General features: G+C 33.3%; 1 protein-coding gene and 1 long non-coding RNA gene across 2 annotated transcripts; one reads left to right on the top strand and one right to left on the bottom strand.

Annotated features, from left to right (window-relative positions):
* Positions 1-2,661: 2,661 nt before the first annotated feature.
* Positions 2,662-6,312, top strand: LOC127120463 (uncharacterized). The gene is made up of 2 exons (XR_007803207.1): positions 2,662-2,998; positions 6,127-6,312. It is a non-coding gene; the product is annotated as an uncharacterized LOC127120463 (long non-coding RNA).
* A 4,100-nt stretch (positions 6,313-10,412) lies between these two features.
* Positions 10,413-11,183, bottom strand: LOC127123773 (uncharacterized). The gene is made up of 3 exons (XM_051053966.1): positions 11,072-11,183; positions 10,764-10,906; positions 10,413-10,658 (listed from the first exon to the last, which is right to left on the bottom strand). Exons 1-3 carry the CDS (start codon positions 11,181-11,183, stop codon positions 10,413-10,415), a joined length of 501 nt encoding a protein of 166 aa, XP_050909923.1.
* Between the last annotated feature and the right edge of the window lie 2,154 nt (positions 11,184-13,337).

Genomic DNA, 13,337 nt, shown 5'->3' with positions numbered 1-13,337 from the left:
TCCTATTATAGGATATTAGTGAAGTGTTACCTATGTTGATGGTAACGATTTTGGTGTACTCTGGTTTCAAGAGGGAATCGATCCTATGATGGGGATCATGGAGTGAGATGAACCCGATTGTTCATATTTGGTACCACATGCATGTCGAGTCGGTGTTGAGTATATTGCACAAGTGTTGCATTTGTATTGGTTGTTATTGATGTATTATTGGATGAGATGTTGTTGCATAGGAGGTTAATGATAATTAAGATATGGTTTTGTATGATGATGATAATTGAGATGTTGTCCTGTATGACATTGATTATGATTTGGATGTAAGAATGTGATATATTGTTGTGCATGATTGTGTAGATGTTGTACTTTATTCTTCATTCTATATCGTTATTATTGAAATGAGTTCTCACCCCTTCTGTTTGAATGTTGCGCTTACATGGGAATCGTGCAGATACTCAGGAGTAGCACTGCTGAAGTAAGTGGAAGATTGCCTTGGAGTTACTTTCATAGTTTATCACTTTTATTTAGTAGTTCCTTACTCTGATCATGTAACATCGGGTTGGGATAAACGCTTGATTCAATTTTTGTATCATTGTTGTCGACGTTACAAACTTTTGTGTTCTGGAGATTTTAAGTTATTTTGAGTTGATTGACATACTCTTTTGATTATGCGATTAAGTTGAAATTCATGAGACTTAATGTCTTGAGTTACAATAATATTATGGTATGTTTATTAGTGATTCCGCTGCGATGATACCGTAAATTCTGGGGTAAGCATGCGAGGACAGGTACTAAATGCCTTATTATACAAGTACTTGACCCAAATCAGATGTGTCAGATATCGTGTAACATCCCAAGTACAAATCAGATGTGTTGGATGTCGTGTAACATCCCAGGTACAAATCAGACGTGTTGGATGTCGTGTAACATCCTAGGTATAAATATGTGCATTTGAATTTTTGTGTGTGGAAACCCATGTTACGGAGCAGGTTATGTGTTTTGATGTGTGTGACACCCTTGTGGTTATGTTTATTAATTAAAATATCAGATTACTGTTTTAGGGTATAGAAGGGTGTTACACCCATCCCCTGAAGGCCATGGTTTCACCATTGAATGCAACTCGCTGGCAGGTACATGTTGGATTTCAGTGTGTTTTTGACATTCTTGACATCATTTGGAAAACTCTATGCAATTCTTCAACATGGTCGGCCAATAGACGCCTTGCCGAAACAAGAGCCACTTCCTTTTGTAGCCTGATTGGTGTGCACCACAAGACCCATTGTGGACGTCAAACACTGCCACATATGCTTCATTTTCACTAAGGAATTTCAAAAGGATCCCTTATGTTTTTTTAAACATTTCGTTACCCATGATGGTATAACTTAGTGCCCTATATTTAACCTTTCGATTTGTGGTCCCTGTAGAGTTTTCTAGATATTCTACAATAGATCTTCGCCAATCGCCATCTGGCATATTGTCAATGGCAAGAACATCATATTCTTTGGCTTTTACGTACTTCATTTCCCCTAGTCCTTCAACTTTCACAAGTTTGGATGTTATCATTTATGAAGAAGGGATGCCAGTTGGGACTAACTTCGCTCTCACTACAAGAAAATCACGTTTTAGCTTCAAAAAATTAGCGTTGATCATGATTTTAACGTTAATAGTGTATTATATGTCTCCAAAAGCAGACACTTAGTTAAAATCAATTTTCTTATTTAGATCTTTAATAATAGCGTCAACTTGAATCCAAGCTAGCTTAACATTTACTTTGTTTTTCATTTTAATAATTCATTTGTTAAAATATTAGAAGTGATAAGGGTCGACGCTAACATATACTTACATGCTAATTCATTTTATTATTTAATTTTTTTATTTACTTATGTGATGATTATAGACAACGCTAATGTTGGTGGAAATTTTTTTCATTTCCCACCACAAATTTCATTTGCCTCCTTTTTTATTGTTTTAGTATTTACTTAAATAGTAGCGACGATTTAGACAGACACTACATTAATTGTTGTTGAATTTTTTTTGTCTTCCCCAATATTTTTAGGTTGCCTCCCTCCTTTCTTTTCTTCTTATTTTAAACTAATAAAATAAATCATGTAAAAAAAATCAAACATTTTTTTATAATCAAATAAAACAAAAAGTTATAAATTAATAAAATCAAATCAAATAAACTTACAAATCAAAACCTTAAATAAATTCATAACAAAAATCAAATTAATTAAAATTAAGAATATAAATTAATAAAATAAAATCAAAACTAAAACTAAATTAAAACAAAAACTATAAATTAAAACTAAATAAGTTAAAATCAAAATTATAAAATAAAACCAAATATTTTTTAGTAAATAAAATTAAAACTATATATATTTAAAAACTATAAATCAATCTATTATTTTTTTATAAGCATATGAATTTATTTATTATATACTAAGTCATCTAACTACCAATAACTATTATTAAATAAAATCATTTTAATAAATAAAATATATTTATTTATTAAAATAACTATAATTAAGTATTATTTTTAAAATTATAAAACAAATAGAAAAACACACTTAATTTTAGATAAAGGAGATATTTAGAATTGATTATTATTTATTTCTATTTTTTTGGATATTTTGTAGAATTGATTCTAAAAAAAATTATATTATAACATATTTGAGAAAAATCATTTCTATTTTCTGCCACAATCACAATTTCTCACGTTTTGTTTATTGGTTTTGTTACCTTGCACTGGAAAAATCAACCTCATATGGAAAAAAAAATCCTAGACGCCTCAATCTTCAACAATTGATTTCGTTTGTCCACAGAACCCTCAATCTTCAACAGATTCCTCAATTGATTTCGTTCGACTCCGCAAAATCCCAATGGATTTCGCCCGCTTCCACTTTCTCCGGCCATCATCGTTGCGGACTCTTCCTTCGTCCTCTCCGCTCCCTACGACAAACCTCTCTTTTCTTTCATCGACCATATCTCTTTAACCCATAACAAGGTATGTAAATTTGTCTTTTCTATTTTCTTCCCATATGTTGTCGATGTGGGTGTAACTATTTTTTCTTTTTCAATTTGGATAATACTTTGCCGGTTTCGGTTAACGAGCTTGTTAATATATTAGAGAAGCTTTTCATATATAGGAATTGTGGAGGAACATTTCTATGATGAACAAGAGGAAGAAGATAAGTGAGTTGATTGGGAAGATCGAATTTTAGAAAATATCGTTCCTTTGGTTGGGGTTGTTAGAATGATTCTTCATTCTAGGAATTTTATGCATAAGGATATTTTGTTTTACTAATTTTTTATTAATTATTTTTTATCTTAGATTTATGCAATTAAAATTTTGGCTTAAATAGTTTTGTGGTCCCTCTAAATTAGAGGGTTTTTGATTTTGATCTTTGTATCTTCTTTTTTGTTTTGAGTCCTTATATGTTGAATTTGGTTTGTGTCCGGTTTTTTTTTCTTCCTTTTTTTGATTTCATGTAGACTAAATGATAAATGCTAACATTTTCAAAAACTGATCCCAAAAGGATCAAACCACGGACCTTGTATTTACAACATAGATGCCTCTCCACTAAGTCACTTGGGTTACATATTTCATATTTACAACCCATATATATATATTACATAATGAGAAGAGGACTAAATTCAAAAATGAATTGATTTTGTAATTTGAACTTCTTCTTCTCTAATTCGTATTCTTCTCCTTCCTCTGCACCTTTATCCATGACTACACATTTAGTTAATAATTTTACTTTGTTCCAAATCTTCAATACATAATTTTACTCTATTTTATTTAATTTAGTTGTTGTTTCTAATGATGGGATGAGTTTGCAAGCTTTATTACCTAATAAAATTGGTGGTGGATTTTTATCATACAATGGTAGTCTTTGGCCTTGATAGAAGTGTGAGAAATTATTTTTTTGAAAAGGGAAAATAAGATATAAACAAAGAATAATTTTGGATTTGAAAAAATTCAGGATTTGTACGATGGTTAGGGATGAAGATATGAACATAAACCCAAATTTTGGATTAAATATTCTTTTTGTCCCTATAAATTGACGCATTTTTGGCTTTAATCCCTGTAACCTAATATTATTATTTTTGTTTTAGTCCCTAACTCTAAGTTTGAATCCATATCTTCATGTCCAACCTTTATACAAATTCAGAACTTTTTCAGATCGATGAGAACATATGTGTTTACTTATGAGGTATTCATGTATGTTTATTTAGTCCTCCGCCATTTTAAACCATAATCATTTTTGGTAGTTTGATTATAAAATTTATTATTTACTCTTTCTTTCAAAATCTTCACCGTCATCTTCCATTAAAGTTTCATCTTTATGTTTGATTTTGAAGTAAAGTTTGGATTCTTAATTTCTCAAAGTACAAATGTTATTTTTATGCATGCATGGGGTGAAGCATTTTTCAAAATAAATACATTCATGCATGTATATGCAAGTGCACTCATGCATTTTATGTATGTGACTATCATTATCATGCTCCTATTTCATGAACATCAATTATTATAAACAAGAGCTGCAAGTGCATGAGTTGAAGCACTTAGTGGAATATTAAATCTTTTATAGTTGAAATACATTAATTAATCATTAATAGTTGAAATATTAAGTCATTTAGTAAATACTGAATCACTTAAGATATATATATTTTTGTTGCAATATTACTATCAAATGGAATGGTTGGCATAGTGGAAAGATAATTATTTGTAATTGTAACGTTCATGAGTTAAAATATTCATGGGGGAGCAAGTTTTGAATTTTTGCCTTTTCAAAATTTAAGCCCAAAACTATTGACCAAATCATATTTTTTTTAATGGAAGTTTAACGTCATTGAGACAAAAAAAAGATACAGGATAAAAATTAAAAATTCGTTAACTTACATGAATCAAAAGCCTATTTAAACCTTAATTTTTTTATGATTTGATTTTGAATGATGTTGAATTTTTTGAGAAGGATTTTGGCACTTTCACTTATAATGATTTGTTGTTGTGTTGAATTTATTGAGAAATATGTTGGTGCATGCCTATTGTTAATTTTATGTCAAAGCAATTACATGGCATTCTTTTGCTTACAAGTTGTTATAATTTTTGATAGTATGAAACCACAATTGTAAAATTTTACATTTTTAATTGAAATTTATACAATATTCTCTGTGCAAGTTGGTGAATTCAAGTCAATCGAGAAGTTCAAAAATTTTAACACAAATAATTTGGAAGTTTTTCCGGTTAGTGCCTTATTGTTTGGATGTTTTGAAAAGAAGTGTTTACTGTGATCCAATTCCAGTTAAGGAACTTTCCGATCGTGTGGTTTTTTACATTATATTGGTGGCTTAGGTTCAGTAAAGCCAATTGTCTTCTAGTAGTTTTTGAAGTTGTATTTCTATGAACTTCATATTAATAACTAATATATAATGGTGTTGCAAAACTTTCGGCTGTGGTGTCATACTTGGTGGTTACGACAGAGATGGACCACAGTTGTACATGGTTGAACCTTCTGGTGTCTCTTATGTGAGTCTACTTTATTTCATAGAAATATGTAGACTTTTCTTTGTTTTCTGGGCTACTTATTATTTTTTGAAGTTTTGTGTGCTTCTTTTTGTACCGATTTCTTTGTATTGGTATTTGTTTTAGAGGAACTTTGATGCTGCAATCGGGAAGGGCAGGCAGGCTACGAAAACTTAAGTGGACAATTAATTCAGTTTTGTATTTCAATACTAAACCAAACACAAATTGTGGCTTCCTTTTTATTACTTTCTATGCTAGGGGAAGTATATTCTTATGGTTATACTTGCATCCTTTGCTTTATGTAAATAATATTTTTTTTCCGATAAAACATGTTTCTTGCTATCTTATAACTACTTTGAGTTTTTATTACATGGGATCTCTGTTTGTAAATTTTGACAATCAGCTACTGAAGGTTAAACAAGATTGGAGTAAATCTTACATGGAACTTCTCTTACTATATGTAGGACACTTGTTAGAATGGTTGATAATGTTACCTTAGCCTTCGAGTCCTTCTCCTGTACCTTGCAAGTTTTTTTATTTCCCGTTCATGATTCAACCTGCATGTGTTTTGTAACTTATGTTTAATTTTATGGTGGTGATAGGTGGACACCCGTGACCCAATTGACAATGGAGGGCTTTGAGTTTTGATGTAAAAAGTAAATAGGAGATTAAACAAAATTATGAAAACGGTCAGGTTGTGTTTTAGAATTCCCTGTTTATTTATTGTTGATGTTTGATACTTTGTATGAATGAACTTATAAATGTAATCACATGACGAATTAACAAAACCGTTATAGCCAACCCCTCATAAAATAGTTCACTAACCACTGCTCGGAGCTTTCTATTCCTAGTCCGTCAGCGTAAGCAGGGTTAGACGATTCACAGAATGTTAATTCCCTATGCCATTATTCGGGGTCTCCTATTCCTATTCAACCAGCGTAAGTACAATAATTGTCCTAGGTCGAACACATAGATTAATGGCCAATATTCCATATGTGCCCAAAATCAGATTAAAAGAGTATCTCACATAAAAAACATTAAGAACAATAAACAATTGAATGAAATTATAGATCAAAAGGTTCATACAAAGTCAAATTAACATATTACCCAACAATATTTAAATAGGTTCATCATAACACAATTTAACATAAAGGAGTTTAGCTACTCATAATTCAGATTTCTATACAACAATTGATTGATGAAAATAATATACGAATTCCCTTGAAGTAATGATCTTTAATGACTTCAAATGCCCTAAAAATCTCCTTTGATGTTCTCCAAATTGTGCTTTTCTCTCTAATGTTTGTAACCCTTATCAAAGTACCAAAATTCCCCTTAAAAAGAGCTCAGAATGGATCAGACGCGCCAGAAAAATCCCAATAAAAGGGACCATCGCGCGTGTGATGGTTTGCATCGCGCACGTGATACAAATTTTATTTCCCCATCGCACGCGCGATGCTGCTTGATAGTGCATGTGATTATTTCCAAAGGTCCACTCTTTTTGCTCTCTTTTTCACCTAAAGTTTCCCTAAGTCCACAATCTTCACGCTTAGATATTTTTTCCTCAATCTTTGGTCTTTCTTGTTCATTTTGGCTCATCTTTCACTTGTTTTGATCCGATTCTTTGACTAAATTTATGCAATGTCGGATTGTCATCACAACCTCAAACTTGAATCGTTGCTTGTCCTCAAGTAACTCGTCTGCAACTGCACATTTCAACAGAAAACAAACCGCATAATAACAATCAAACATCATTAATTTAAATATTTCTTTTACCTGACCATTATTCTACCTTCCAACTTCTATCCGATAAATACAGAAAACATCATCAACATTGACGAGTACTCAACTGGTCTCTCAGCTCAATTTGACTCACTCAATGGATAGGGTGATCTCTCAATCAACAAGCAAAATCAATTATTCTTAGCTTAATCATGTTCTAATATAGTTCATCATATAAATCACAACACACACAAGAGGTATTTTGGATTATAACTTGGCTTATGTTTGGATATGATATTTTTAGGAAGGTAGGTTTAAACCTTTGGAGTCAGGTGCCTAGTTTTCCTCTTATCATCATACCTATTTGTTCTTTTTTTTACGCTTCTAGAGATCTTTGGTGCTTCTTGTACTTTCATTCTTTTTCTTTTCTCTTTTTTTTTTGAAGAAGTGTCTTTTTTCACTTCCTATTTCCTTATCTTTTTTGAAATTTTGGCCAATATTCTCTAGTACTCCAACTCCAAACTTAAAACGCTCACTTCCAAGAGAAACCCCAAACTTAATCTTTTTCTTACGCTTTAGGAACTACATTTCTACCTAACTCCAAATAGAGGGTGGAAAGAAAAAAATCTTTCAAGTCCCATGGCTAAGAATTTTAGGCTACGCCATTGAAAGAAAGACTAAAACTCAAAGTGGTTAACAATGTATATACCTATTACTACATGGTGGTTTAAAAAAGATCAAAGTTATAAACAAAAAACTACCTCAATGTCTGTAGTCAAACCAAATGAACTTAATCGAAAATAAATCAATCCAGATAAAATAATAATGCATGGATACACTCATAAAGAAAGAAAAATGAACAATGGAGTTTATTTGGCTCAAACCTTACTATATGAGGTATCTGTAGGTTGAGTACACGTCAGTTGATTCTTTTATCATTCGTCGCCTCTAAGTTGTTAGTTTCTATTGTGATGATCAAGCTTCTTTTGGGTCATCTTCTTAATGCTAAAGTGCTAAACTTTCAAATCTAAAAAAACACAAACAACTACAAACTTGTTTATTAAAGATGATTAACTTGATAATACAATGAGAGGGGAAGAACATTTATGGTAGTTATTTCTCTTCTCTAGGTTACATTTGAAAATAAAAATAAAATCTTCTAAAAATTAAAAACAAAGTACATGTCCTTTAACATGTTATTGTTGTGGAAAAAATCATGTACATTATTCATTGTGCTTTTTAAGCCATTGTTCTGCCTTGTATATTTTGCACCATGTGGTCTCTCCTCATTGTGCTGTTTAAGTCATTGTTCTTGCTAATTATAAAAGTCTCTGAACACAGGAGCGAATCTTGGAGGTTCAACATACAAAGTGGGTGAAACTTCTGTTATCCACCTTGTAACTCCCATTGCATGAGCTTCCCTTCTTCTCTAAAATCATGTTGCTTGTTGACCTTGTATTTGTTATGGTTGTTGTCGCTCTTGTGACTGGTTGAATCCTCCATCATTCCCTAGTTGATTGTCTTGTTGATCATTTTGAGCAACTTTTCCTTTATGCATGTTTTGCAACCTCCTGATGGCCGAATTGTTGAGCGGTGCTTTCGAACTAATCTTCTCATCTTCGGGGTAAACGAACACACCTTCTCTCCTGCATAGTTCATTTGTAACAAAAAAATGCCTACAAGCCTTTTGTACAACGTTAGCCATATATTTGATATTATCAACAATTAACGGACCCAAATTAATAGGATCCCCCCTCAAAAGAGTTAACAAACCTAAACACCGCTTCAACATAAATTGTGATTAATTAGATGCGGCCTCTAAATTTTGAACAAAAAATGAGGCCCAAGCGCTTGGAATTTGGTAGAACTCTATGGTTTTGAGACGTAGTGTTAAACCACGCTCTATCACCCATGTCGCCTCTGGCCTACAAAAAGTATCTAACATTACCTGAGCCATTTCCTCGTTTATGACCTTGTGTTCTTGCCTATAGTTCACGATAACATACACAGGAAGAGATTGCAAATTAAAAAGAGAATTTATAGTAGAAAGAGAATAGTCAATATACTTACCTCGTACATAGGAGGTGTAGGATTTTATGTCACTAAATGCCACATTCACGTAAAATTCTAGGCATATACTCTTATTTGTTTACTGAATCAAATTATTACATTGCAAATAATTCAAATGTAATTCCCTTTCCCTCACAATGTGGTAATCCACTAGCTTGAGAAATTTTTCAACATGCGCCTCAAATAGAAATTTGAGGTTTGGGATGGTAGGAATGCTAGTCGTTAGGGAAGCCATTAATGATGATCCTCTTGACATACATCCTCTTTTGGAAGCCATGATACCTACAACAACAAAAAAAGCAATACCACACAGAAAAAAAGAAGAAAATTATGCAGAACTTTAGCTCAGAGGAAAAAATAGAAAACAGAAGATTAGAAGAAGAATTGTGAGAAAAAGTGATTTGAAAATTACTATTTATAGGCCAACTAGTTGTTGCTCATCAAACACATTATACCTCCATCACGCCCGCGATAGCAATAGTCACCTCTAACATCTCTCACTAACAGTCATATCGCGTGCACCATAACCTCATCACGTGTGTGATGCCTATGAAACTCATAATCTCCCCAACGTCTCTATCGCGCATGTGATGCATATATCGTGCGTGCAATAGAGTCCCATCACACGCGTGATAACCTGTGTGATTAAACCAAGATCTAAAGCTTTTCCTCTCTCTTTTCTCTTTCTCTTTTCTTCCCTTTTGGTTTTTTCTTCCTTTTCTTCTTTTATCTATTTTCTCTTCCAACAAATGACACACAAATTGACAATGTCAAACAAAATTAAAATGCACTACGACATAAAAATAAATTCTTACCGATGGGTTGCCTCCCATGAAGCGCTTCTTTCCGTCATTAGTTTGATGGTCCATGCCTAAGGCACACCGGGTGCAAGGAATACCCTCACGCCGATCACTTCACTTCTTCTTTTTCCTTTGTCTACTTTGCTACCTTTTTCCTCCAGATGATAGCAAGTATCCAAGTTCTCCACATACGGTGTCCAGTCATACACCTTGAAAACCACTTTTTCTTTACTGAACTTCAAGATGAGTTCACCAGTTTCTACATCTATCTTTGCTTTCTCAGTTGTCAAGAATGGTCATCCGAGAATAACAAATCCTCCTGAATCTCCTTTTGTATCAAGCACTGCAAAATCTACAGGAAACACTAATATGTTGACATGTACTAACACGTCTCTTAAGATACCAATTGGTTGAGTAACAGATGAGTCAGCTAGAGTGAGAGTCATGTTACTCGGTGTGATCTCACCCACTTTCAATTCTTTAACCTTTTTCAGTGGTATGACATTTATGCTAGATCCAAGATCACATAGAGCATGCAAAATCTTCACTCCACTGATATTACAAGAAATAGTAAACTTACATGGGTCTTTTAACTTTGGTGGAAAGGATTGAGGTATTACCATATCATCCTTTTAGATCATGTTTACATGTTCCTTGACCACTTTCTCTTTCGTCCCCTTTAGTAATGCCTTCATAATTTTAGCAAACTTAGGCATTAGTTCAAAAATTTCATGGAACGAAATACTTATCTGGAGAGTAGCTAGCATTTTCTTGAACTTTGAAAACATTCCTGCCTCATAATCTTGAATCGGTTTCTTTTTAATTACCGGGTACGTCGGTTTTATGTAATCCGATAAAAGAGGGTTTGGTTCATTCAAGATATGTTTCTTTGTTCTTCTTAGAGAGTTTTTATCAATGAGTTGATCAATGGTGACTACTCTTTCCTATCTGTCACCTTGATTTCTACTCTCTTCATTTTCACTTCCATCTTCTTTTTTCTCAATCACATCCTCCTTAACTATTCCAGCTTCACCCTTTTCAATAATTCCCTCAAAATCTATTTCCATCGCCTTGCATGATTCATTCTTAGGATTGTCTACAATGTTACCTGTTAATCCTCCACTTGAGTTTGGAAAAGCGACTATTTGTATGGATAACTAACCAATCTGTGCCTCCAGATTCTTGATTGACGCATCATGGTTTCTACTCATTATTTCATGGCTCTTATTTACCTGATCAAAGCTACTTTTAGTGACTTTAATGAAATTCTGCAAGTTCTCTTCCAACTGGGATGGTTTCCTTTGAAACGGAGCTTGTTGGCCTTGTAGCATCCCTTGATTAACATTTGCATTTTGATTATTGCTCTTATGGAAATTTGGATGATCTTTCCAACCCGGATTGTATGTGTTGGAATACGGGTTGTTCTTATGAAAATTAGCAAATTGGACTTCTTCACTTGAACCTTCCCATGAGAACCTTCCATTCACATGTTCTCCTCCACAAAAATCACACCTAACTGCTTGTACCTGACTCACGTTAGCTTTACCTAAGCTGCTTTCAGCTAACTTTTTATTTAACAATTCCATATGAGCTTAAAGAGTAGTATGGGTATCAACAACTAACATACCTCTAGGCATTCCCACAGTCTCAATCTTGAACAACCTTTCATTTTTTGAACGGTACTCATTCATAGACATCTTCTTAATAAGGTCTTTCACATGTGGTTCGGTCATTGAGCGGATAGTTCCTCCCACAAAAGCATCCAACAATATACGAGTTTGACTTTTGAGACCTTTAATGAAATTTTGCATCTGCTCCATATTATTCATATTGTGATCCAAACATCCGCGTAACAAAAGTTTGAATCTTTCCCATGAGTCATAAGGTGACTCAGTTTCCTGCTGCTTAAAATTCACAATTTTTGCTTGACGCTCAGTAAACTGAGTAGTAGCGAAAAATCTTTTTAGGAATTTGTCCTCAAATTCCTTCCAAGTCCGAATTGTTCCATTTGGAAGGCAAAGTAACCAATATTTCGCCCGTCCAATCAGTGAGAACCCAAAAAACCTTAATTTAACCTGGTCTTCAGTGACGTCGGTTGGTTTGCACATTGAAGTTGTTTTGTAGAAGTGTGCAAGATGCTCCCACGGGGCACTAATCGTGTTCTCGCCAAACAAATTTTCTCTTAAACTTGAAAGTACATAATTCTTAATATCAAAGTTAGCAAGGTTTTCCGATACAAACCATCTCGAAATATGTCCTTCATTGGTTCTTTTACATTAATCCCCGATAGTTTGGGGTGGTACAACTGCCATGATGGTTTCTTCTTCAGAGTCAGAAGAAATTAGTGGTTGATCTTCAACTAAGATCCGTTGAGCTATATTTTATTCCCTGACTGCTCTCATATTAGTACATGCAGTTCTTTCAATTTCTGGATCAAACAGTGTCAACACTGGTCATGAGTTGCGCATACACAAACATAAAATACCTTTGTAGCACTATGATTATTAAGAAAATAAAAACAAAAATAAAAAAAGACTAAAAGTAAAACATTGTACAAACTTCGTCTTGTTGAGATATCAAAAGTCCCCGACAACGAAGTCAAAAACTTGATGACTTCTCGACAAGTGTACTGATAATGTTGCGGTAATAAAAAGATTGAATCCACAAAGACTGCTTATAACAAGACAAAATGTGTGCAATGTATAAAAAATAGTAAAGGGGGGGGGGTCGAGTTTTAATGCGAAAAGTAAATAAGAGATTAAACAAAATTGCGAAAGCGGTCAGGTTGTGTTTTAAAATCCTCTATTTCACTATTGGTGATGTTTGAGGCCTTGTATGAATGATCTTATCACTATAACCACACGACTAATTAACAAAACCGTTATAGCCGATCCATCACGAAATAACTCATTAACCACTACTCGACGCTTACTATCCCTAGTTCGCCAGCGTAAGCAGAGTTAGGCGATGCACAAAACGTTAATTCCCTATGCCATTATTCGGGGTCTCCTATTCATATTCAACCAGCGTAAGTACAACAATTTCCCTAGGCCTAACACATAGACTAATGGTCAATATTCCATATGTGCCCAAAATCAGATTAAAAGAATATCTCACATAAAAAGCATTTAGAACAATAACCAATTGAATGACATTATAGATCAAAAGGTTCATACAAAGTCAAATCAACATATTATCCAACAATATCTAAATAGGTTCAT

This window comes from Lathyrus oleraceus, chromosome 2, assembly GCF_024323335.1.
Source record: "Lathyrus oleraceus cultivar Zhongwan6 chromosome 2, CAAS_Psat_ZW6_1.0, whole genome shotgun sequence".
In the NCBI taxonomy this organism is placed as follows: Eukaryota; Viridiplantae; Streptophyta; class Magnoliopsida; order Fabales; family Fabaceae; genus Lathyrus; species Lathyrus oleraceus.
Note: the sequence above shows the minus strand (reverse complement) of the source record. Positions and strands in the feature narration are given on the sequence as shown.